This window comes from Vanellus vanellus (genome assembly GCF_965231255.1).
Source record: "Vanellus vanellus genome assembly, chromosome: 1".
NCBI lineage: Eukaryota > Metazoa > Chordata > Aves > Charadriiformes > Charadriidae > Vanellus > Vanellus vanellus.
Window position 1 is genome coordinate 38770964 of NC_138905.1, and position 26691 is coordinate 38797654.

Genomic DNA, 26691 nt, shown 5'->3' on the forward strand with positions numbered 1-26691 from the left:
AGCACAGCATAAGGTAGGGAAATTACTTCTAAAAGAATAAATCCCATTTCCTATGCCCAGGTTATCACAGCAGACACATATCAATTTGTGGGTAATTACAGAAGGTGGATCCCATCTTGGATGAAGCTGGACAAAGGTTATGCTCTGTATTGATGAACGGTCCTTCACCAGGCAACATACTGCAGGACTGGTACTGTAATTATTTCCATCCTTGAAATGAGAGACATTTTAAAAACATAAGCTTTCAGGGCAACTAATTCTTGCATCTGTCAACATGTTATTGCCAAGTAATATGCAACCAACTGTAACTAATCACATATAAATGGCATCTGTTACGCAATCATGCAGTATTTTATCCTATGCCCACATTGTAAAGCATGATAGACGAGTACCATTTTAAGTGGAATAAAAGGCTACTGAAAATACATATGGAAAAGTAAATTCTCATTTACTTTACTAAAACTTGGAAAAGGTCTTAAATAAAACTATTTTATTTCCAATCTGTGCAGTTGCATGCTCTCATATCAATAATAAATGAATCAGTTTTACTTTCAGTTATTTAGTTCCTACAATATTTCAGTTCCAGTCAGCAGTGAAATACTTGTTTGTTCCAACAGCTTTCTCTTTGCGAATTAAAGTCAGGCTGACACTGTCTTTTTACTTACAGAAGTTTCATGACGCCTTGGTGATGATTTCAGTGTATAATCACTTTTAAATTATATGTTAAAGGCCTGTTTTCGTAAATTACCAGATGATAAAAGCAACACAAATCAGTACAACAGAAATACTTTTACAGAAGAATTTAAAGGATATGGTGAATTTACAGAATCCTTTGGTTGAATTTACTAAAAGACCGGTTACATTGATGAAGACCATAGCACAAAAAACATTTACAGTTTCATTATTTTTAGGATTTCCTTTAGCATTTTCAGCATTCACAATGTAAAAGATGAAGACCCTCCCCCCTCAAGAAAACAGATAACCAGAGACACTTAGTCTATTCAAAGGCACTCGGCTTGCTTTTTGTATTTATTTTTTTTTTTTAAGTTCGGCAGACACCAAGCTGATACTGCTTTCATCATTTGCTGGCTAACAGTCTCTTCAAAAATTCCTGCAACACAATAAATTGCACTCGATGGCGAAGCACAAAAATATCATGTACTTATTTGGGATATTTATTTTGCAGGTAAAATATTCATGATCTTACAAAACTCTTGATTTTACCAGGCTAGGCCTTTGGCCAATTTTGATTTTTTTTTCCCTTTAACACGCTGTGCCTTAAGCTTCTTTCTCTGCCTGGAATTCATCCATATCGGGTACTGTCCATGCTGGTCAAGAAGAGTTTTTTTGTTTCGTTTATTATCTATGTCCATTTTGCAGTCATCTGAAAAAGAAAGGTATTTCATGTGAGTAAAATACACAAATCAGCCTCATAGAAGCTATTTTGTTACTAGATTCCCCCAAATGATAAAAATATTCCTACACGCAACAGTATTTGTATGGAGAGAGCTGAAGGCTTTATACACTGAAAGCCCTTTCCAAACCAATACAACTGCAACCCAGGAACTTCAACAGCTGACAGTAAATATGCAGAATTTTCCCTAAAGGCCCATGTCTGGGCAAAGCACCTTATTCTTTACTCTGCCTTCTGTTCCAATACTGTGTCTAAAAACATTGTGTGTGGTCTCCATCAAAAGCTGCAACCATACAGGAAGCTATAGGCTTACTGAAACACATGCACAATTAAATACTTTTTATGATGTAATGTTGAAGATCTGTTCTAAAAAATTAATTTGAGTGAAAGATGAAGACAGGTAAAGAGAAGAATAAAGAGACAAGCTGAAATACAATGACAGTACGAAGCACAAGCCAGTGATGTTACGTTTGCCTCAAGAAGAGAGCACAAGGCCAAGTCTAATAAGTTTAGAGACAGAAATAGAGGATTAATCTCTGGGATCAGGAAGACTGCTTGTGACATGGTCACTCCCAAGAATGGTGTTCCCAGTTAGCTAACACCACATGACTGTCGTGTCTCGGTGAGACAACAAGGCTACAAGAGGAACACCTTGTTACGTATAGGTTTGAACTGTGCTCTAATATGTAATTTCAACCTTGTTTCCAAATCATCCATGTGCAACTCCAAAAGCTTTATCACAAGTTTTTACAGAGAGGAAGAAAGACTTTTTTTATGGTGTGCCTGTCTGATGTTGGGAGACAAAGTTCACGAGGAAAAGACCAACGTGCTGCTTCAATAGCTGAAGCATGCTGACAATCTATGGGGATCTGCACCACAGAGATGTCCCCCTAAAGCTGGGACACAAATATTTGCAGTCAGCAGAGGATCTACACAGGGGCCTACTGCCTGCTGGCACAACCAAAGGCTGATCCTGCATATGACAGGCAGCAAAAGTCCCAGCTCCAGAAACCTACTTTGACATCAGAGAAGCACAACATGAAGCCTTCTTAACAACTTCATTTTCCAAATGTCATAGAAGGAGAGAGGGCCTCCAACAACACAACACAACAACAAAAAAAAACCACCACCCCAAGAAAACCAACCCTACACACATAAACTTCTCTGATTCCCGTCCTATCATATGATTGAGGTTTATCTGTTACACCAATTTTGACTGCAAAAAAAGCACATCCACAACAAATGCCAGCTGCAACATTAACTAAATGAAGAAATACTTCTGGACAAAAAATACCAGTCATTCACATAGCACAATGTTTTCATCATACTCTGCAATCTCAAGGATGCTGTAGGAACCAGTAACAGGAAGAAAGCTACTGAACAGAAGTGGTCCAAGGACACAAAGAAAACCTATCAAAGGGGTTACAAGACAAATAGAAAAGGACCAAGAAAAAAAAAGCTATAAAAGTAGGTTATGAAAGCAGACCTTCAATTATCTTTTTTCCTAAAAAAAAAAAAAAAAAAATAAATAATCAATGTGCTCTGAAAAATACCTTAAAGTAACACACGAAAATGTCCCTAATATACACCTACACCCTTTCTTAGGCTGGAAACTCTTCACCTATCTATGGAAAGTGCATATTCTGGATGAAGCTTTTTTATCTGCTTCAGTCCTTAAAACATTTGGTGATGTGAACTCCTTTGTGTCCATAGTTAGTGCTGAGAAGTCCTCCCAAAGAAGACACCATTATTTGCACAGAACTTGTAGTTGTTTTGTGAAATGTATATATTCTTAGGTATTTCTGAGGCTGCTATCTCTCTACAAAGGCCAAGTGAAATTGGCCACTTTTAAAGAAGTTGCCAGCAGACCTGGAAGGGGGTGCAGCAATGACAGATAGCCAGGCATTTGCTTCAGAAACAAGGTTTAACACAACGATGTTTCGTCCAGCTTCAGTATCAGAAGGCTGACAATGTTCCACAACATTTTGGAAATTCAATTCTAACAATCCCATAAAGAACTTTTACATCTGGTTTATGGGACAAATCAGAACCACAGATAAAATTACAAATTATACTCCAAAGTACACTTAATTAGGCAAGTATTTTTATATAGCATTCTATTTCCATCTTCAATAAAGTTTACAGGCTCTGCTATTCAACCTCACAACACTTCCCTGTCTTTCCTAATTTCTGAAACACTGACAAAACTGGCTATGTGACTCTCAGTGATTACTAGCGTTATTCTGTATCGTCACTATGGTGTCTCAAGAGACTTCTGCACGCCACATAAAAAGCTCACATCAGCAACATCATAGCTTAAGTGGCATAAATTGGAGAAACAGAAAGGAGTATGATTTAGTTTGGACTGCAGTTTTGGAAAGAGTAGGTGTCTTTCTGACTCTTGTCCAGTACATAGCTATTTCAAACCCTTGTTTCCACTTCCTGGGTTACTTCCTTTACAGGTTACATCCTGTTCAAGGAATAGATTGGAAGGTGGCATTAGCTGTAGACACCTAATACCACTCACTCCTGTACCATATGCAATGCAGCATTAATTAGCATGCAAAACCAGGGTCCCTACTACCCCTACACTCCACTAACTACCCAGACAGGACACTTAAAAGTGAAAAAAAAAAAAACACTCTACTCTTGATAAAATCTCTACAAAATTACTTTAGATTTAGGTCCAACTTTTATATGCTCAGTGTCCTCCTTGAACTAGGATGGAAATTATATCCTATCTCCAGTTTAACAGCAAATATAATGCTGTGATTGGAACAACTGCTAAGTAATGAATCCTCACTCACCCGATATCTTCACAAAGAGATGTCTCTCCATAAGATACTACATACTTGAAACCAATCGTTAATAAGCTTGTTCCACAAGTGACCGGATACAATACAGAAGCTGATGTTGCAAAAAAATTCAATGATTTAATAGCATCATTTGGCTTTAAAAGATTAAAAAAAGAATGTTTTTCCAACTCACTTTTCTCAACCTGTAATAACCATTAAGTCTGATCACTATAGTGAAAGTCACAGGAACAATAATAAATATACCGCGGGACGTCCCTGCACGTGGGTGATTGCAACACAAGAACCGGTACAGTCAGAAACACGCTCGAAACGTGACCGGAGGAGGTGGGGAAAGGGGCGGGGGGGAAGGCAAAGGTAGCCGGGCACTCAAAAGGCAGGTCTTGGGCAACCCAGGGCCGCCTGACAGCCGTCCCGGGCACCTCAGCCCCTCGGGGGCTGGTCCGGTGTGCGCCAGCGGGGCCCTCCCCTCCCCGTGACTCCAGCACCGCCCCGCCGCAGCCCGACTCACCCGCCGCCTCGAGGACTTTCTTGGGGGCCACCACGGTCGCCACCTCCTTGACCTCCTCCATGACGACGTCCGCGTTGCTTCCCAGGATTTTTTTCAGCCTCTCCAGCTCCTTGGGCGCGTTCTTCTTCCTCTTCTCCGCCCGCATCTTCCTCCTCCATTTGCTCCTCAGGCTCTTCGCCATGGCCTGAGGGGAGGGAAGAGGGAAACCGTGAGAGCGAAGCAAGCGCAGGGCACAGGAGCCATTAAGGCGGCGCGGGCGCCATCACCTCGGCTGCCGCCCTCCCAACGGCCGGAGAGCGCGAGGACGCGGGGCCACCCCTCCCCCGCTCACCCCAAGCCGCGCACGAGGCCCGCTGTCCCCCCCCTCGCACTAGGCTGCGCCCCCTCCGCGCACGCGCAGGGCTGTGCGGGCTGACGCGTCAGGCCCCGCCCCCCGGGAGCTTCCCCACCCTCCCCGCGGTACGGCAGCTTCTACCGTAACTCTCCGAGCGGGCGCGCAGTCGCCGCCGCTCCGGCTCCCGGCCGCCGGCGGCGGGAGGAAGGCGAACCCCGGGGAGCCCCGGCGCCTTCCTACCTCATGCTTGGGCCGTGGAGCAGCTACGGGCAGCGAGCTGCCTGCTGCAGGTGTGAAACAACGTCCAGCCACCACTGCGTGCAGAGGGTGTGTGGATGAAAAAATAAATACCTATTTCATCACAAGGAAAAAAAAGTGAAGTTTTATTTTTAGCTATTTCCACACATTTCTCAATGAAAGCCTATGACAGAAGGGAGAAATCATTACACCTACTCAAAAGAAGTGGCAGCCTCAGTCAAGTTCCAGCATGGAGAGCAGGTGGTGGCACTGCTTGTGGTAGGACAAGGGACGTTTCCCGCGCGCTGCATCGCCTTTCTGCTAACCTCAGGCTGGTACAGGACTTTGACATAAGCACTGAATATGAAGTAAAAAAGCCTTTCAAAACGGTTTGTACCCTGCCTGCCCTTCCAGGACTTCAACAGCTTGGGAAGCAGCCCCTGTCCGGTGAGGGCTGGCAGAGCTCCTTCTCAGTGCCCTGACCTTCTCCAGACTCAGCTGCAAGAACAGACTAAAGGTCTCCCAATTTTTATTGACAGACGATTAACCTTAATATACACAAACTGATAAAACGCCAGAATCCATCTCCAAATGATTTTTCAGAACACTGAAAGGTAGGCAATAAATAATACTTAAATGAAGAACATTCCTGTTAATTGCTTTAATACCCTCCCAGCTTACACAATAATCTGACAGCCCTTAACAAGAACAGAATGTCTCTGTTAGAGACAGCATTCCATTTTACCAAACAAAAACTAGAAAAAACTTTAGCTTAGTAAAACATTGCACAACGATAAACTCAGGCTACCCTTATGCGGTACGCACACTTACAATCCCACAAGAAACCTTTTCAGAAGCTACAGAACAGCAGAGAGGCTTACTGGAGCAACCAGAAGTTGGCAAATGTTTTAATCGTGAATTATGTCAAGTGCAAATTAAGTGATTAAAAAAGTGACTGAAATAACAACAGCATGTTAACTACATAACATGTATATTCTAGGGTAGAAATTTAGCTACATAAAAAGCCTTTTTTTTTTCCTAAGGAGGGATCAATATTCATGGAATGAAATAGTAATAAAGATTCAGTCTCTAGAAGACAGAACTACACAGTTTGTAGATCACCCAAATGATATTTAGGTACTTAACTTTATATACGCTATAGTCAAACCATGCCACGTTTGACTATTTTTTATTAAATGCCTCCAGTAAACGCAGCAGGTGTAAGAACAGATTGATGATGTCCAAGTAGAGATTGATTGCAGCCAGTATGTACTCTTCAGGGGATAATTTGTGCATCAGCAAATGAGTGTCATAAATAATAAATCCACAGAACAGAAGAGCTCCAGCAGCAGCAAACACCAACTCTATTGTCTCGCTGTAGAAAAACAGCTGGAGGCAAATGAAAAAAAAAATGGTAATTTTCATTTTCTTTATAATATTAAAATCCTTGCATAATGATACGCCACACCTAAAACAAGGATACACACTGTCTTTTTACTGTTATGTACACACAAATACAATATTAGGATGACATTTCAATGTTCTTATTTCATGTAGCTCTCAGTCACACAGTCTCTTTAACTGCATAAAACTGCCTCCACTTTAGAGAGAGGAAGCTCTGGTCTCCAGAATATTAACAGCAGAAAAGTTAGAAAACCAAAATATAATTAAACCCCAAATCTCCTTCCCATTCTCTCAATCAAGTAGTGGATCTCAACTGACAAATTTTGTCAATCAACAAAAATACTACTTTCACATTTGCAGTAACAGCATCCAACGAAAATTTGAATTGGAAATGAATGGTTAAAGATCACCAGCATGATCTACAACAGTAATGGTTCTGACTGGGAATTTTCTTTCATTAAGCTATACTGGACTGTCCAAAACCTTTTTGTTACACTGGAAGTTAGCAAAAGATTTATGTTAAAGAATATTTTTTAATCTTGAACATAAGGTATCTTACCCTCAAGAAACCCGAGAAGATGAGAATCCACAAACAAGCGAAGAGGCTGAAAAAAAAAAAACTAAACTGTGAGCAATAGTATCTTTTCTTTTAAATTTTACTTAGAATCTCTTCCCTTCCTATAAAACCTCTTCACAATATATTTGGTAAGCAAATGTCCATAATTCTTAGATGCCAAGTGTTCATTGGTATCAGCAGTAAAACTTGGTTTTATAAAGTTGTCAAAAGTTATGTCCTGACTTTACTTTTTTAAAAATATTTGAAGCAGCTGCCTTCTGTCTCAGTGAAAAATGCAGGTAAACTAGTTTTCTAGCGTAATACTATGGTTTTAAGAATCATTATCACAGAAAAGAATTTCTTACCAAGAAAGCAGAACTGCAGAAAATTATTAATTTAAGACAAATAACACCCTTACCATCCCCTTGAAGGAGGTTCTATTGACCTGTATTCATTATCATATCATCTGCAAAGCTTGCTTTAAAAAAGGAAAAACTAGCTTAACAAAAAAAAAAAAAATCATCAATATGGTAACATACCCTGCTCCAAATTTGCTGAAGTCTCTCTTTGACTGCAAGGTATACGCGGTCAGTCCAAGAAATACAGCAGTAGTAAGAATAAAGGCTTGCAAGACGATGGACACATCATAGAAACTCACTATAAACAGAAGTAGTAAACTGTCATTTAAAAAACACTACGCTACGGATCTGCTAAGTTATCTTTTGAGGAAACAGAAGTTTAAACTTTCACAGATAGGATAAAACAAATCTTAACTGTGAACAAAAGAAATAAATTATGCCTGAACTTGTCTTTGCACTTCAAAATCAATATCATAGGACTCAAGGACCCTTGCACTAGCTAAGTTTGACAGTTATAGTATAGCTGTAGCTTCTTAAATGGAGATAACAGATCTTCCCTCCTCACAATAAAAATAAAAAAATAATAAGTACTTTTAAGCCTAGATATGTGAGATCTTAAGGAAAAAGCTATCTGAATTTTTCAGGATACTGAAACAAGAAAAAAAAAATCACAAGACAATCAGTCCTCTATAAAGGTTCTTAAAAGTTTTGATTAGGGGGTAGGAAGGGAAAGATAAGAGAAATGAGTGGACCCTTTTTCTTCCCTCCTTCCTCTTTTCTTTCTCCAAAGGACTTTTTTTTTTTTTTTTGCAGATCATAAACCATAATGAAGAGGTTTCAGCTTATGCTGGAAGCTATAGTGCAAGGCGATGCCATGACTTGTCTGCCCACCGCCCCATCTAAATCCTGACAAGAAAGTACAGAACTCTCTGAACCCAAAGTAATTCCCTTGGAGGAAACTGAGAGGGAAGATAAAGTTATTTCATTTGCAGGTCAGTTCTGCTGAGAGTTGCCGTGTAGAAAAGAATACTGCCAGCTCTACTGAAAGAACAGATGGCACAACTCATTTCTCACTTCAGGTTTACACAGTTTCAGTTCTGGATCAGAATCCAGTTTTCTCCCTCGATTACCTGTTTTTTTGCTAAACTCATATCACTGTCATTAAAATTTTCGCACATGGGATTTACTATCACTTTAGTCACATCTAGGAATCTCAGATAGCAATTGGTACAACATATTGGATTACTTTTCCAATTTCTTTAAGGAATCAGACAATTTACCTGTAATGGCAACTGTCAGTGCTTCCAGTAGGGTCTATAAAAAGTAAAAAAAATAAATTACAAGGACAGAAAAACCCACACAAAACACACAGAGACTTCACATGTGATGAGCCCCATTCTGCTACATAATTCCAGCATGCATTACATTAGCTCTCTTTTTGAATCTTTGTATGTAAAACCTTCTAATTTCAACATGAAAATGGCAATCATATGGCCTTACTGTGATGGAAGTTGTTTGTTACATAAAAATAATACAATATAGACTGAAAATAAATAAGAGAGAAAAATGCCGTTTAGGTTTTCTCCTCAAAGCACACAGCATCCTTATCACACTACTTACAAACTATTCAACAGGCTCTAAAATTGCTTTGAGCTGCTACTAGAAATGAACTGTCTTCAGCTTTTTGCATACTTTTCAATATTTGAAATACTTTCATCCAACATTCTTAATATCTCATTAGACAGCTAAGCATCTGCACCAATTTCCTTTTCCCACTCATCCTTGTTATGAAACAGCTAACTTAAAATCAAATATATTATTGATGTCTGGGCTGAAAAGCTAGTATGGGCCCTGATTTTTTCTAAAAGATAATGTGAAATTAAGTTTCATTACAACAAAAGATGAGATAAGTATCTATGACATGAACCAAGAGGTCAGAAATAACAGAACATTTAACACGTATTTTGTTTAAACCAATTTATCACACACAGATTTGAACCCTTCTATTCCTACGCAATGTAATACTTAAACTGTCTTACCACAAACTCCCACACCACATTTGGCCAAACTATTACATCACTCCTTGTTACAGCTGCACTTGCTGAAAGTTTTTAAACATTTCACTCTCCTGCAACAGTTCCAAAGTCAGGAAGCACACAACTGCATTACAATTTAAACAGTCTATTTACTTACACAGCAAAACTGTCTTCCCATTGTATCACAAATACAGTTTAGGCAACTCCTAAAGCATCAAATTCCTACTGTGACTACTTTTCAGAAGACTGCTTTGATACATAATCCAAAATATCCAAGAGCAACAGTTAGCCCATAACTACAAATTTGCCACATAAGGCAGGAGACTGAAATTTGAGGACAGCTCTGATCGACCTGCCTGTGTTGGAAACATGCTCAGAATTTAGCATCAGAAAGAAAACAATTAATGAAATAAACACCGATGGCTGGTTGCATTTGGGTCTTTGCTGAAGGCTGTCCATTAAACAAATAAGCTAAGAGAAATGCCTCCTTCTTTCCTACTGACCAGTAAATCACATACATCAACAGAACAATGACAGCAGAGAGATGGATATATTTATACACACACACATACACACACACACAAAAAAAAAAGTTTGCACAACCTAATTCAAAGTTCTAACACTCTTCCTAAAAAGATGCTGAAAGAAACCTGAAGTGGAAGCTATCTAGGAACAACCTGTGGATAGAACTTCCAAAAAATAACTCAGAACTTTGTAAGTACTTAGGTTATCTTTCAAGGAATACAAGAAAAACAAATTAGCCACCACTAGTTTGCTTCAAGGAGTTCATCACAACGAAAGATATTCTAGGGATTATTAAAATCGAATTTATATAAATACTTACAAATCCAAAAAGCAGGTATAAATTAACGGGATGCTGGTGTCTGTAGAGGGTCAGTGCCACAATTATAGCCAAAGATCCAAACCCAGATATCAAAAGCAAGGCAGGCCTGTAAAGTTCCATACAAAAAAGTCATCAAAAATTAAAATACCTGGAAGACTAAAAAACAGTTTTATCAAACAAAGTTTTTAAGTGATCACCTAGATGAAGATACTGCTCCAAAGTAAATGTAAAGCAAGTTTTTCAATAAAACTCCTCTAAAACATACTACCAGAGATAATCAGTTAAAAATAGTACAATCACAAGTAAAAATAGTTTTTTCATACTAAAGCTAAAGATTGACCAGGAATCCATCACCTGGAGATGAACCCGTATGAAGAGGAAAATCCATCAGTACTACAGTAACGCTATTAAAGTATATGTAATATTTTGCCTATTAAGAACTCCACATTCAGGTAGCTGTTTTTTACAAGCACCTGAATGCAACAAACATGGGCAATAACTGTACCAAAGAAAACCAGTACTGATCAGTAAATATGACTATAATTAAATCATCCAATCAGCCCTCCAAGCAAAAACTAGACCAAAATCAAACACAAAACAACAGCAGTTTTAAGTGAGGATGATTTTAAATTATTGGATTTAAGTATAAAACTGTCGTTTTACAATGTATACACTGTATCTTATACAGACACTTTCATATAGTGCTTAATGCTCCTTTTTTATGAGGGCCATGAAGTGAAAGTAAAAGCGAAGTCTGCAAGTGCACTTGGGGGAAACCAGACACTGGGCTCAGCACTCTGCTCCCTTCCCCAGCTGTTCTTTTCCCCTGCCTGTTCACAACTTTGGGTTTTGAGACTTGTCTTTTTCTCATGGAAATCTGAGAGGCAAAAAGAAGCAAGCCCACAGGAATTTTAGCAGACTAGTTTTCAGGAAAAAAAAAAAACAAACAAAAGAAGATGGGGGAGGGATCAGGGAGGGAGGGAGAGGAGTAAGACATGGTTCAGCTTTTTGGAACAGGTACCTATAAACAACAGCACTCCAAACAGATTCTCAAAAGCAGATACTTAGACCGTAAAACAAGAAATGTCAATGACTGAGATGTTCTGCAACTGATGTATAGGTTTTCATAGCGTAAATATTAAAATAAGCTCTATTAATAAAGTATTGATTAAGATAAACTTTAATAATAATAATAAAAGTAAATTTTAATAACAAACCAAGGAAAAGAAAAGTTATTTCCTAATCAGGTTACAAAATTTCTATTACAAAATCAAAACAAAAGGTTTAAAAATTATTAGGAATACTGAAGTGTTCCAGAACAAAATACTACATAAACTATACTTAACACACAACAAACAGCCCATTTCATTTTAGCATTTACCTTTCATGAACAAACGCTTGTACTCCAGTAGAGTACAGAAAAATTGCTGATGTGACTGTGGTCAAAAGAACTTGAATGGAAAGAATGCTGTAGACTTTCCGTAGAAAAGCTAGAATAAGAAAAATAAAAATACAATCACCTTTGAGTTACAAAGTTCAACAGTACAGCAGATACAAGTTTTCTATTTGATATAGAACCACTAGAAAGTCTTTATTCAGTGAAAAAGTACAGAACAAAGTGGGAAGAAGCCATTTTTCCTTAAAAAACTAATACCGTATTCCAGCAAAATTACACTTACTCCTAGACGTCATTACTTTTTAAAAACTACATAGACCTAATCTCACTAAGAAATTTCTAACAGTATACCTTCTCCATCACATTATACATCTAATGGACCTAAATGAAAAAAGATTAACTTGGAAGTTCTGTGGAAGACACAAACAGCCATAAAAGTTAAAAAAGGAAAAACTTTTACAGTAATATCTATTTGATTGACCTTCTGCCATGTTAAATATCATTTATCATCATTTACGACTTGCATTGTACTGAACTAGTATCTACAGATACAGACTGCTAGAAAAAATTTTTAAAATCTCAGAATTAATCATAGAATCATAGATTGCTTAGAGTTGGAAGGGACCTTAAAGATCACCTAGTTCCAACCTCCCTGCTATGGTGTGAAGAGTGATTCAGGACATCTCATACAGATGTTCTCTGTTCTGAATGGAAGGAGACCAAGTTCATTAGGCAAAATGCTCTGAAAGGAAGAATAAGCTTACAGGAAGAATCAACCCAATCCTTAATAGCATAGCCTAAACAAGTTTAAGAGCACATACTACGACAAGCTGAATTACCTGCTTGCAGCAGATAAAGTTAAATATACTTGTAAGCCATGAGGGACTGGGGCCTACTTTGTTGTAATAAACTGAACAGAAGCAGTCTGCTAGCTAGCATAGCCTTCTTCCCACATTATCAAATGCATCAGCAATTTTGCTAACGGTAATACCTCTTTCATATTTCCTATGGCATCCTTTATTTTCCAAACATGATAAAACTGTATTTTTATAGAAAGAGATCTCTTGTTTCTCAGAAATATTTAACAACAAATTCACAGCACACAGCTGTTTTTATTCCAGGATGTATCCAATAACATCATAACTATTTCAGCAAGGATTACTGATTAGACACTTTCTACGCGAGTATTCAATGCATTTGAGATCTGCATGTTAACAGTAAAGCATTATTTCATGGCCACTACTGTGACCTTACAGCATGAAAACGCTTAAGTGGAAGAAACAATATTTTACAACCTCGCAGAAGAAATTAAAATCCTTCAGCTTCTTGGTTAAAGTAGTGTAATTATGGGCACCAATTTTAGCTTTTATACGTCTTATGTATCATGTTTGAGCTTCAAAATGCATCACTCCAGGGAAAATCAAGTGTGGATTTGTAATAATTTATATGGATTTAGTTCCTCTGATAAATTGACCTGCCCCCTGTACACTGAAATGATAAAATCCAGTCTTTCGCCGGCCACCGACCTTTCTCTCGCCCTCAACGCTTAACCTGGACCAAGCAACGCCCCGGCTCCCCACTCTCAGCCTTCACCCAGAAAGTTAAAATATTGCGCTAAACCCCACAGGCGATGGGGTTAACAGAGAGGAACTCGTTGGGAGCACTACGATACGACACCCCCCGTGCCCGTGCCCGCCCCCGCCCCTTTGCCGGCCCAGCAAGGGGAGGCAGCCGGGGCCTCTCCGCAAGGGCTGGGGGAGGCCTGAGAGAGGGACTCGGGGGAAGGGGCGTGTGGCGGCCTTACACACCCCCAGTCCCTACCCATGCGGATGTGCACGCTGGCCGAGGCCACGTTAGTGCCATAGTTGAAGTCATCTTCGATGGAGCTCCGCGGGTAAAGCTGCTCCGCCGCCGCCGCCATCGCCGCCGCCGCCGCCTCCCCCAGCAACGGCGACAACCGCCCCGCTTCCGGGAGAGACAGTCGAGCTCCGCACCGCCGAGCAGGGCCCTACGTCGAGCGGCCGAGCTAGTCGATGGCGGCTGCCCTCCTTCCCAGGGGGCGCTGTGGGGGCGGCGGTGGAGGGGCCTCTGCGCGGCAGCGGGCCGCAACCGGCCGGGCCGGACTCGCCCGGCTTCCCCAGCTGCCCCTGCAGGGTGGGCAGAGGGTGCAGCGGAGGGGAAGTAGGGCTGAGGAGGGCGGCGGCGGGTGGCGGTGCCAACGGCTGCGGCCTAGCGGCTGCCACGGGCAGCCGGTGGGGCTGTGGGGCTCGGCGGGCAGCGGGGAGAGCCCTCGGGAAGAAAGGGACACCCGCGGCCTTAACTTTTACATGCGGGATTTGCCTGAGTGGAGTAGGAGTGGGTTTCCTGTGAAGGTCCAACCCGAACCATTCTATGATTGTGGGATCGCTTCAGCGCACGGGCACTTCGCCACCCAGGCCTGCCCCGCACGGGAGTCACGATGGCCTGAGGAGGCGTTGTGTTTGTGTTTATTTTAAACACCATTTCCTGCATCTATTTTAGGTCTGGAGAGGAAGTTCCAGTGACTGAAAAGTCAGCTCTTTTACTGCTGTTCATCTTTGATTCACCTCCAGCTGCTACGTGGAAAGAGTTCTCCAGCAAGCTGGGGATGTCCATAGCTACAAATGCTTACCTGTGTTGAACAATAACTGATAATGGAGGATGGAGCACCTCTCTTCTAAGGACGAACTGAGGGAGTTGGGATTGTTCAGCCTGGAGAAGAGAAGGCTCTGGGGAGACCTTATTGCGGCCTTTCAGTACTTGAAAGGGGACTACAGGAGAGATGGGGAGGGACTATTTAGCAGGGCTTGCTGTGCTAGGACAAGGAGTAATGGCTTTAAACTAAAAGGGTAGATTTAGACTAGGTAGAAGGAAAAAAGTTTTACAATGAGGGTGGTGAGACACGGAACAGGTTGCCCAGAGAGGCGGTAGATGCCCCATCCCTGGAAACATTCAGTGTCAGGTGACAGGGCTCTAAGCAGCCTGATATAGTTGAAGATGTCCTGGCTCATTGCAGGGGGAATTGGACAAGATGACCTTTAAAGGTCCCTTCCAACCCAAACTATTCCATGATTCTATGATAAAAGAGACTTTGGGTGCTGGTGCTCGCTATCAATGCATATCCCACTAGAGACAAGTTTCACTTCTATAAACCTTTAATGCAAAGTAGAATTTTATTCAGGCTTTCTCCTAAGTTTGTGTCCTGTCCTTCAAAGTGTACTCAGTTTAATTCAACAGAACACAAAGATGCTCAGCATTTCTCAGGCATCACGTAGCACTTTGTACAGTGAAACTTTGTACTTGTGGAATTGCCCCTCAAAAGTTACCCAAGATAATAGCTCACATTTAGGAATCCACAAAAGCTAAGATTTTAGGACGTGGGATGGGCAGCGCAATATGTTATTCTTTAACTTGTGAATATTATGGAAAGCAGGCCGGGAAACTGAAGTGATAGACATTTTAGAAATTTATGTAATAGATTAGACTAAAAGTGCTTTTAAAATTGGAAAATAGTGGCCTCTGCTGTATTCAGATTCTCGAGGGAGAAGTAAATAAATTATATGATTCTGTGATGAAATAATTTTGAGCAAAGTTCTTCTACTGGGTTGACTTAAGATATTACATTTCAGTTGCAGATACACAAGTTATGAACATGACTTTATATTCTGGGAAGTATTTATGGCTTTCCTAATGTCATTTTGCATTTTTAGTTGCTGCAGAGCAGGATCTTTCAGCTTTAATCCTGAATTTGAATATTTATGCATGGTTTGCATTGCTGAATAGTAACTGTTTTGAAATAATTATGCTGTCTGCTTTCTTGCGCATGCCTCTGCAGAAGTGCAACACTGATGTTCTCCCAGAAGAAGCATTTAGAGTTCTGGACAAGCATCTGGTGTTGCCTTCTCCTAATACGTGCAATGCAGTTTTCTCTGAAACACCTCTTAGAGAAGGCCTCACTTTTGTGTGAGAAAGAGAAAATTTCAGAGCATTGCCACAGAGCTGACTCCTGCAAATAGGTTGAGCCTACAGAAGTCTGAAGGAGAGACATAACAGTAGTCTTCAAATACTTTATAAAAGACTGTTGCAGTTCTTCAGCTGCGGAGAAAGTGTCATACAAGAGGTAGTGTGGCTTAAACTGTAGTAAGGAAGATTCAGGATGAAAAAGTTGAGAACTTTTAAAAAGTAATCAGGATAAAGCTGTGGAACAGTTAGCCTGGGCTTTAGGCACAGGCTGGGAGATAGGAGATTGCAGGAAACAGGCCTGTGCACCTTTGCACTTTCACACACCCACCTCCTGCGTGGAAGTAGTCAGTCTGATGTAAGCCACCAAGAAGCAGTAATGGGCTTATTCAGAAAGGCAGGAGACAAAGCAGCAAATGATTCGGTGGCACTACTCATGAGCACAATTTGCCAGGGTTGTGGCAGAATGGAAAAATTATTTACATCTGCAATACTGATAAAGCCTGTGATTTTCATGCCAACAGAGAGCATCATTCTTGTCTTAAGATCTTTCTCTGTTACTTGCAGGCGCACACAGAATGCACTGTGCAGTGAGCAGTGCTTCGGAGTGACTGTACTGAACCAAGGTTTAATAACACAGCCTGCCTGACTGCTTTCAGTGTCTGTGCAATTTTCCATTCCTCACTTGGGAAAGTATACCTTGTAAAATGCTAAATATGCCTTATAAAAAGCAAAGTATGTTTTACATTGCCTTTCTTTTCTGTATTTGATGTTTCCATAAACATACCTCCATTACACTATTTTTATTTGAAACCGCTGCAGTCCCACAGTGACTTGCTTAGGACTGGCTAGACGCTTCCACTCTGCGTGCGTGCCTGCAGGGGTGAAAGAGCTTTCTGTTCTCCAGGTCCTGGTTTGGACTCCGGTATGGGGAAAGGAAGCTCGCTCTCACTAGAGCCCCTGGTTAAGGACCATGGACTCCTCTGTGCCTTTTGTCTGCGTTATACATAATCGGTGGCTTTGCTGGAAAAAGTCCATCTGGCGCTCAGAGGTACTTGGAAAAGGTACTTGGAGTGTTGCCAGGATTCTGCTTCTTTCCAAAGGTTTGGTTTTAAATAGTTGTGCCAGAGCCCCCTTCGTTTGCTGCAGCTTTGCACAGTGTTCCCAGGGTGACCCCTCTCAGCATCGCTTTGATATACATCTGTGTATCTTCACATCATCATGGCTGTTGTTGAGGCAGGACTAACCGGTCTCCTCTTCCCAGATTGCGAAGCCCGTGACCTTTGCATGGCTCCGTCAAATGCATGAGGCACGGCTGCTGAGATACTGCTGGAGTGCAGGGTGTGTGGGTCCAGGAGTACGTAGTTGCACATGGGGCCCTGTGGCTGCCTGCCAGTCTTTCAACAAGGAGGTAACATCCAGGCAATTTGTGTTCGGAGCAGCGCGGCACACGCAGTTCAGGTGTGAAGCAATGTGGGAAAACAGGAGAGAAGTTTGATTGTATGGGTGCATCCGCGTGGCCGTTAACCATTCATTTATCCGCAGGTGAATTTTGTTCCCTTAATTTCAAAGTAAGTGGCTAGTTAAGTTAGAGGGATCATTTTATTGTGTGGCCCTGAGGAATCTTAATTTGAAGAAATGTGAGTTACTGTGAAGTTATCCTCACGCTCAAAACATGAAGTTCTCCATGAGAAGTGGAGACAATTGCATAATTGCAAAGTTCTTCCAAATTGTATTTCAAAATGTACAGTACGTAGCTGCAAAACTGGCATGATGTTCTTACAGGGCAGGAAAATAACAAAGAAATTCATGGACAGATGTGCCATCTGTTGCTCTAAAATCCCTGATGGTGAATTTCCAAATCCACTGATCAAGGGAAGAGAGTTTATCTTCTTTAGTACTTACAGTTTCATGAGAAAGGCTCTACTCTTTAGCAAGCAGGTCACCAAGCCGACCTTTCATTATTCCGGGATGAAAAACTTCTCTCGATGGTCCTTCAGTTTTCTAGAGCCCTCATCTTTGCCTAATGATATGTATATTCCTTTTCCTATTAAATCCCATCTGCATTATATATTTTTTCATTATACCTCACCATATTATAACTTGATCATCTCCTTTTTTTTTTTTTTTTTTTTTCCCTGTGCATTGTTGATAAGACATGGCAGGTTAGTTTTGGGTCTTGGACTCACTGGAGGTCTGAGATGCAATAAGAAATGGGTTGTGGCTGGGGACTGAGCTGTCTGGTGGCACTAGTCCATCAATGTGGGGGGTAGGAGCTTACCTGCCAGGGAGCACGATGTGGAAGTTAACTGCCTGCACTGCCTGGACCTTTATTTTAAGGTTTGTGAACAGCTCTTGAACAAACATGTCGGTTTGCCTGATGCGATTTGGTGAGACATTTTGAATGGGGTCGGGGTGGGTATTTTTCCTTTCGAAAACAGGACTTCAGGGTCAATATATCTCGGCAGTTAATAGAGTAGTGCGGTAGTTAATAAATTAATCCTAGCATTAAAAGTCTTCTCCCAAGGTGTTTGTCCATTTATGCAAGTCTCATATCTTTCAAGGGTGCAATCTTATTTTGACAAGCTGAGGTATTTTCTATTTTAAGGTCAGGATCAAGCTGAAAGCTGTCTTTGCTTATAATCCCACCTTTGTTATTTTAGTAACTGCTGGAGTTGAAAAAAAAAAAAAAGCATTACCATTTTATTCCATGTGTAAGCCTGAATCTTGGGGAAATATAGAGTGCTACACTGACAGCCCAGTTATAGGTAATTTTCCCTTTTTTATGGAAGAAGGTTTTTTTTTCTTTTTTTTTTTTTTTTTCTTTTTGCATGGAGGTAATGTTACAAACTAAACCAATTTAATAGCTGCACTGCCTCGTGAAATAGAAGGGGAAGCATTCTTGAATTTGTTTCTCTGAATTAAACATCAAAACATACCAAGGTTTGAGTTTGATATTATTTTGTTCAGTTTCAATTTAGCAGTAAGAGCTACTTGAATTTTGGGAGTGCCATATAGAGTCTGTTTATAAAACACTTAACTACTCTTTCTATACAAATTCCAACGTGCTTTAACTCTCTTCACCGGACAGCCTACATCACCTGTCATGGCTAGTCATTCTGTCATCTAAAACCTGGGTGTACTCATGTAAATTAGTTTATCTAAACCTTTGAGCTCATTTTGTCATGAACGCTTTTAATTCTGAACCTTTTTTTTTCCCTTGCATTTTGAAAAGTTGAGGTCAGACTTGCTTATTTCTGTTTGAGAGTCTAGTGCAATCGGATCCTGATAAGAACTCCCGCGTGTAACAACAGTAATAGTCTGTATGCTGTTAAAGGAAAAAAAAAATCCTGCATTTCAAATGGCTTTGCAGCTGTTGGTGGGGTCTGCTCTGCAGGGACTGAAGAGCAGGTTTCAGCTCCAGATGAAGACCACTGTATTTAGGTGTCTATAAATAGCTATCCACATATGTACTAAGAGCCTAAGAAAATATTACTATTATGGAAATAGGGGTGGCATTCAGATGCCTAAACATAAGTGTCTGGTGCCATTTCATGGCCCTCAGGGTATCAATCTCAATTCCATTGGCTCGTCCAGAAGGGCACTGAGTTTCTGTAAATCCTCTGTTATACCTGCAAAGCCATGCAGGTGCCTTGGGTACCCTGGAGCATCCTAAAAGGCACTGGATGCCAATGCTTAAGCAATAGCACCCTCCATATATGGAAAAAAGAGGTGTGAGAGGTTTGTTCTGGTGCCGATGGAACAAGACTGTTGGCAGCCTCATGCAGGCTCTTTTGGAATTGGGTCAGTGGCAAATCCTTTGCTTATTCACAAAGTTAATTATTTAGTTGCATGAAGCAGACTGGCGTTAAGTCTCAGGATACGTGTGTCGGATATATAGTTACTGCTCATTTCGCATGAGGTAGAAACAAAGCTCATGGCTCCAGACAGAGCAAAGTACTTCCATGTTGCTTCAAGGTGCCTTTCTGGAACAGCAGTCAGAAAAGAATACTGCAGATCCCTAAATACCGTGCTTGGTCCCACAAAGGAGAAAGGGTTGAAGACAGGTCTCTCACCTGAGTGTTTCCTAGTGTTAATTAATATTTAAATACCATTTTTAAGAACATTAGTGAGTCTTCTGTAATCAGATAGTAGCAGAAAGAACAGCGGTTTACTAGTCAGCCAGAGGTTCGGATAATCACTAATTTTTAGCTAAATGTTCCTTTTAGAACTTGCTTTTGAATGATGTGCCTGAGAAATATTATTCATTCGTGTGTGGCACCTTTGTAGAAATTATGGGCTGGACAATCATTGTTGAATCCAGCATATTTTCAGCACTCTTGTCTACATTGTCCCCATTTGTCCTTTTGAAGATGTTGTTTGGACAAACCCTGCCTCCTGCGAAAAACTGCTCATTTTTTTTTTAGAAGTGGAGTTAGGGTGAGATTTTTCCAGTGCTTTTAGGATTGAGATGTATCAACGCCAAGTGTTAATGCTGTGACTTAAAAGCAGAAGCATCACTTCTCCTGCAGCAACAAAGCAGCTCAGCAGCCCCTGTTTATTTAAAAAGAATGAATTATGTATTTCACTCCATGTCCAACTCTGCAGGCTTTGCCTACAAGAACTGCTATTAGTGGCATCATCTCTACAAAACATGTGTCGTCCAGTTCAGTAAAAAATCCACAGTGCTGCCTTCGCCAGAAGGATGTCCCTGCTAAGAGGCGAGCAGGCTAGAGAGTGGATTTATACTCAACAGATCTGTAATCTCTGTGGTGGCAGTCAGCGCACTACCACTTGGGATTAAAATGTCCACGCTGTGGTTAGTAACAGCCAACTTTAGGACATCTGCTGGTTGAGTGGGATGTAGCATATAGGTCCTGTCTTGGTCTTGCAAAGAGGTCCTCTGCTAAGACACCAGCTGTGCTTGAGCTCTCTCCCTCCTAAAAACGAGGCATCTAAGTTACGTAAACAAGGGGAAGGGGCAAGTCCATGTTGAGACATACACTTTATGTCTTTTGCTTTTCAGAAAAGCACAACCATATCAAATTGGTAGGTCAAGCACACTTATTTAATTTAAGGGAAGATATTTTTGACAGCAGTGTTTGATTTTAAGCCTCTTTCAGAAACGGTTGATGCTGAACATGCAGAAGAGCGGCCAGAATGATATAGTCATGGTAGTTATGCTAGGAAATTCAGCAATCCAGGTAAATTTCTACTGTAAATCCCTAAATTTGGCCTGCTGTCACCTGTGTGAGATCTTACTGACCATTCTGTAAGCATGCATCATTTGGAGCACATCTGCATTGTATTGCATCCTAATCCAGTTATCCAATACTGCCTTTCGTTTTTAGAGATCCTTGCCTGAGAAAAATAGATTTTAAAATTATTTTAGAAGATGGTTGTCTCAATATCTTAGTGAGTCAGCCATTAGGCTGATTGATTCATTAAATCAAATACTTAGTGTTAGACATCTAATCTAATTAGAAATTTAGTATCTCTGCTAAAATATTAAACACATTCATTAATACCTGCCAACAAAATAATTGTAATTGCAAGTGAACCCTTTTAATGGTGCTTTTTTGATTCCTGGCCAAAAGAAATAATTGTTCACAACTGTTGTGCACTTTAAAGCACTAAAGTTAGCAGCCGTGTTTTAGCTGCTACAACTTTAACTGAAAATCAATGCAGAATTCTGCTTAATCCTCTCTGTAACACGGAGAGAGTGATCTATCAGCTGGCTTCCAAAGCATCACTTCCAAGATATTTTCTAAGCACTGGATGTAGGTCTCAAGATTCCTGGGCTCTAGTATATAGCAGGACTGAAATGTCTGATTTTACATGGCTGTGATGCAAATCATTCCATGCCAAAATGCCAAAAAAGGCCACAAACCAAGCATAAGCTCCTCTGGCAAATAAACAAAGAAACAAAAAAAAAACCAAAACCTCACAGAAAAACAACAACAAAACAACCTTTTACAAAAATATTTAATATCTTCCCAAAAAGTCAAACTCTACCATGCCTCTGGGTTCGTTCCTTAAATACCAGCAGGCTCTCCGCAAACAAATCACACAGTGTGGACTTTTAACTCCCCGGGGCTGCCATGGCAGACTCTGAATTTCCCAGGCTGGAGGAGAGTTTCTGTGTAGAGGGCTTCCTTGCCTACCACGTGCTCTCCTTGTGTTAGAGCAGGGGGATTGTACCTCCGTTGGTAGGTCTGGGACTGCCTTATAGTTAAACTGCTGTTTTTCTGAAGTGCTTTGCAATACACATGCCTACGCAGATTATTATGAAGACCTGTTTACTTTTTTAAGGGTGTGGAATAGGGCTGTATTTGAGATTGCTCGAGCCAGAAGTTCATCCTGGAAAGGTGGGATTTACAGTTCCACTTAAAAAAGCCTTTGATCGCTAACATAAAGTCGTAATTTTAGCAGAGTTTGCATGGACTTGGGACTCGTATATGACTTTGCTCTTTCCTAAACTGGTTTGCTTGTTTGATTTTTACACACTGATTTGTTTCCAACTGAATGGTGGCCTAGGCTAGAAGGAATGTGGATGGGAAACGCAGCAGCTCTTCCTGAAGAACTTCAAGAGCGGACATTTCCAAAGATAAATTTTGACAGGCAACCGTATTTTGGTATAACACCGTACTGAGTAACTTGATGTGTAGATCATAATCAGTATGAGCTGATCTGCGTGGAGGCTGCTGTTTGTGCCCGCAGGAGGAAGGCGATGGGCAGACAGGAGTTGGTGGCAGGGAGAGGGCATTGCCTTTTGGGGTGGCAGCCTGTGTTCCAGCCGCTAAAACTAATTATAAAGTCACAGTTTAGTTAATACTTGGCCCAACTATTTCCTTTGTGGCTATCACGTTAAAACAATATTCAGAGCCAAAAATTAGTCTTTCGGTAGTGTTTAAGCTTGGGACAGCATCAGAGAAAATAACTTTTCCTGTGCAGCGGGACTGGAGTTCTGGTGCACGCCAGGTACCAGTGTAAAAGTGTGTGGCTCAAGGTATATGGCAGGACCAGCTGGTTCTCAGCCATGCTGTGGTACCAACAGTTCAAACATTTCTTTGCCAGTCTCAGAAATACATGTTGTGGCTGGTATTTCATGTTGGGCTTCTTGGGATTTTTGCCCAGTGATGGAAATGCACAGGGAATCTCAAAATGCTTTGAAAATTGCTGTGTCCACGTCTATGTCCTGTGCGGAGTGGATGATAGAAGTTAGGTGTTGTCTGGATAGTGAATTCTCCAAAAATCGTGTTGCTTTTCTCATCACGTTCCTATGACGTTTGCACGTGGCTGAGAGGTTGCACTGCTGTGGTTACACTTGGGAAGCACTTAGGAGGCAGGTGAAGGTGTCGGTCCTGTCAGACATTATTCTGAGGGAAGAAATCCCAAGTCCTCCTCCATCTAAAATATGCATCTGGAACATTTTCAAATGGATATGATTTTATTGAAGAGCTAAGGAGAACAAAAGCTTCTGACCTCATGATGTTTTTGTCTTTACAATACAAAAAAAACAAAGTAAATTTTGCATTACTGGAAAATGTTACCTAAACATTCTTTGCATCCTACGTTCCAGGAAGTAGAGGGCTTTGATTATCTAATTTAAGTTTGTCTTAATGGCATTTGAAGGCAATATTAGGGAAGATTGTTGTGCCTGCTAGGCACTACAGAAATATAGTACCTGCATAAATGACCCCAAATATTTTGTAGCTTTTTTTCAGAGAGATGTGTCGGAGCAGAGCTTCAGGCACATACGCATTCTGTTTGGGGGGGGCAGTTGTAGCCCTGGTTATGATGAGCTGCTGCTTGTAGACAAGACCTTTCCAGAGGCCAATTTGCAACATATGTGTTTTTTTAACTAATGTTTTTAATTGGCTGTGCTGTGCTGAATTTTGCAGAGGATTTAGTACACTAAGGTAAGCTATAAAATTCTAATGGTGCACTGATAAAAATATATAGAACTCAATGGTTTCTTTCTCTTTTTCTTTTAGGAAACAATTAGTGTAGCATGCATCCCTGAATCTCATCATTAAGGTAAAAAAATACTAAAATATGCTGACAGTTTCTATCAGCCCCGGTGTGGGAAATGATGCTTTTCGTCAGCCCCACATATAATTATAATTCTCATTGAAATTCTTTCTGTAAATAGGTTGATGCTGGGAATATAGTTTGAGAAGCTCACATGCTTTCCTGAAATTTATGCTTCCCATGATGGCAATAAATTACAAAACTCATGTTAAGTGCCTTCTAGTTCTCAGAATACAAATGTAGATTTTTCTTTCAGAGGGTCACTGTCATTCTGCGTCTGTGAAGTTTGTTACTTCTACACAGAATAGAAAACAAATATAAAACTGCTGCGTTTTTGTAATTTTATAGATGTTTTAATTCATCAACAATTTAGCAATATGTAGATACCATTTATGGTATCATTGATGGTATTTCTAAATACAGACTAACTTTTGCACAGTTTTATTTTGGTTGTGAAACTGTAGCTGCATCTCTTAGGTTACACTAGACATGTACCACTACGTCCCCTCCCACTGATAACACCATCCTGAACTAACAAAGGATAAAGCTTCTACTTTAATTAGTAAAAATTAACACTGGGACTGTGTTTTTCTGTGACAGAAGTGTATTTTGTGTGAAAGGCTTTCGATTAACAAAACCCCAATCAGGTTTCTGACAATAGAGAAAGTACACAGTACATACGAAGTATGTATTGCTTTCAAACTCAAAATGTTTTTAAATTAATATTTTTAAAATTACATAAATTTCAAATAGACACAAAAAAAAGAAAATATTTTGCTTTCCTGGTAAGTTCATTACCAACTCAGCAACATCACCCTTGTGACACAGGTGAAAAAATAGGCTAATATAAGTCTTTGTGAAATATCATGGATTCATACCCAAAGACAGGACAGAAAACCATCCACCATGCCTCTGGCAACATAAAGAAATGAACAGCAATAATGCTATTTTCTTTACATTGCTTTATTACTTAGCATTTGTTTCTTTCTGAAAATGCATTACCGCTTCATTATCATTGTTTGCTTTTGTCGTAAACCTCGTTTTGGTCTTTGGAGAGACTGAAGAAGTGGAGAGATTGAAAAGCTCCAAAATGAAGGAAAATTAAAGAGGCTTGAAGTTTCCCACGTGTCCCCAGCTGTGTTCCTGCCTTCAGCACAGGTGTAGGAGGTGAGTCCCCAGTGCCTGCCGGCTGTGCTGGTTCTGAATCACGGCATCGCTGCTCTGAACTGCGGTATCTGGAGAGAGGGAAAATCCCCTGCAAAAGAGTCTCACTTTTCTTTCTGCCTCATAGTCCCAGCGACCAGCTTCAGCATCCTTGTACCACTCTCTTTTAGATTATTAGTTTTAATTCTGCGGACACAGCAGTTGTAAAGAGTGTAACAGCGGTGACAAAAAAAAAGGCGAAAAGAACCATGAAGATCTTTTAATTCTATAAATGGTTGATAAATAATGCTCAGTTTGTATGAAAAAAACCTTGCACCCCCATATCAACTCAAAAACATCAGAGATACAACAGAAAATTTCAGTGAAAAGTTGCTGGTTGGAGAGGAAAAGTTCTTTGAAGTCCACAAAGCAGACACATAGAGATACAAACATCTGCTGTTAATTTTTTGAAGCAGGTGTAGGCTAAAAATAATGCTGCTGTATGAAAATGAGATTGCTGCCTTGCTAAGATCTTGCCCAATATTTCTTTATCTTCTCAGTTGAAACAGTCTTAACTTTCTCAGGCAATGTATGTTGCACGCGGATAAGCTAGGGCTTCCAAAGAATGATCTGGTGCTGAAAATATTGATGAGATATTCCATTGTTTCTGGCAGTGGTTTTGATCTATACTAGCTCTAAGACTGTTACCTGTGCAATTGTCAAAAGTTTCACATGGAAATGTTGGTCTGAATCTAACAGTGGATTCTGGCAAAGTAGTCCAGAGTGTGTGAAAAATACAAATATAAATAAGAAACAACTTTAAAATAAGGCTGAATTTTGGTTTAATATTGATAGTTGCATGTTTTAATAATGGTTACTCCACCTTGATGTCCAAAACATTCATTTTTTGCATAATCCCATTCAGGAAATGTGATTTTTTTCTAGTTTTCTTTGTTTGCCGGTGCTTAAGAGTACAGAAGCCTAGAGACTGACCTTGCTTATAATTCCAAGCATGTTAAGGAACAGCTTGAACATCTTGAAAACAGTGCATGTTTCAGCTCTACTCTTTCAAACTTCCTGGTCATGTTGAGGTTTGATTTCAGTATGCTTTAAATAATAATAGTTTTCACGCAGGTCTGACTGAAAAGAAACATCATGAGCAGTGCAATATTAAATAATACAGGTTTTCTGAAATTTGGGGTGAGCGTCTTTGGCAATAACTACAAATCAGTAAGGGGACTTTGAACCTACTCTGTACTGATGGGGGCTGAGATAACGAAGGAGGAATCGGGAGAGATATGCCCTTATATTCCACCGCGTGTATGTGCAGCCTTTGGGTGAGAGTAGTGGCCATCCCTTTGAGTTAGTATTTACTAGCGCACGCTAGCAGGCCAGGCAGGATGTAACCTGACTCAGATGCAATCTGAGTCTCGCAAGTGTTAATTTTATCTATGTTTATTTTGGTGTGGGTTTTTGAAGGCTGCTGGGTGGTTTTAACAGGAGGAAAATGTCAACTAAATGCCTTGAAATTCCACTCCCCAGGATAAATGTTTAGAACAGAACAAAAGAAGAAGGGAAAACTAACTTGCCTTTTGCTGAAAATAATATTACAAATAACTCATTGGCTAGCGG

At 40.4% G+C, this 26691-nt stretch overlaps 2 protein-coding genes across 2 annotated transcripts; both read right to left on the minus strand.

Annotated features, from left to right (window-relative positions):
• Positions 1-302: 302 nt before the first annotated feature.
• On the minus strand, positions 303-5133 carry LLPH (LLP homolog, long-term synaptic facilitation factor). The gene is made up of 3 exons (XM_082480108.1): positions 5070-5133; positions 4739-4922; positions 303-1384 (listed from the first exon to the last, which is right to left on the minus strand). Exons 2-3 carry the CDS (start codon positions 4917-4919, stop codon positions 1221-1223), a joined length of 345 nt encoding a protein of 114 aa, XP_082336234.1. The 5' UTR covers positions 4920-4922; positions 5070-5133; the 3' UTR covers positions 303-1220.
• A 138-nt stretch (positions 5134-5271) lies between these two features.
• Positions 5272-13852, minus strand: TMBIM4 (transmembrane BAX inhibitor motif containing 4). The gene is made up of 7 exons (XM_082494060.1): positions 13726-13852; positions 11890-11998; positions 10509-10614; positions 8909-8942; positions 7809-7926; positions 7273-7318; positions 5272-6698 (listed from the first exon to the last, which is right to left on the minus strand). Exons 1-7 carry the CDS (start codon positions 13823-13825, stop codon positions 6492-6494), a joined length of 720 nt encoding a protein of 239 aa, XP_082350186.1. The 5' UTR covers positions 13826-13852; the 3' UTR covers positions 5272-6491.
• Positions 13853-26691: the final 12839 nt, after the last annotated feature.

Bases quoted from the DNA above. Each gene is read 5' to 3' on its own strand.
- LLPH (XM_082480108.1), bottom strand. From the start codon at position 4,919: ATGGCGAAGAGCCTGAGGAGCAAATGGAGGAGGAAGATGCGGGCGGAG. The intron at 1,385-4,738 runs GTGAGTCGGGCT...TTTCTTTTTCAG, and splicing joins GAAAGTCCTCGAGGCGGCGG to ATGACTGCAAAATGGACATA.
- TMBIM4 (XM_082494060.1), bottom strand. From the start codon at position 13,825: ATGGCGGCGGCGGCGGAGCAGCTTTACCCGCGGAGCTCCATCGAAGAT. The intron at 10,615-11,889 runs GTAAATGCTAAA...GGAACTTTACAG, and splicing joins CAAGCGTTTGTTCATGAAAG to GCCTGCCTTGCTTTTGATAT. The intron at 8,943-10,508 runs GTAAGTATTTAT...TACTTTTTATAG, and splicing joins TATACCTGCTTTTTGGATTT to ACCCTACTGGAAGCACTGAC.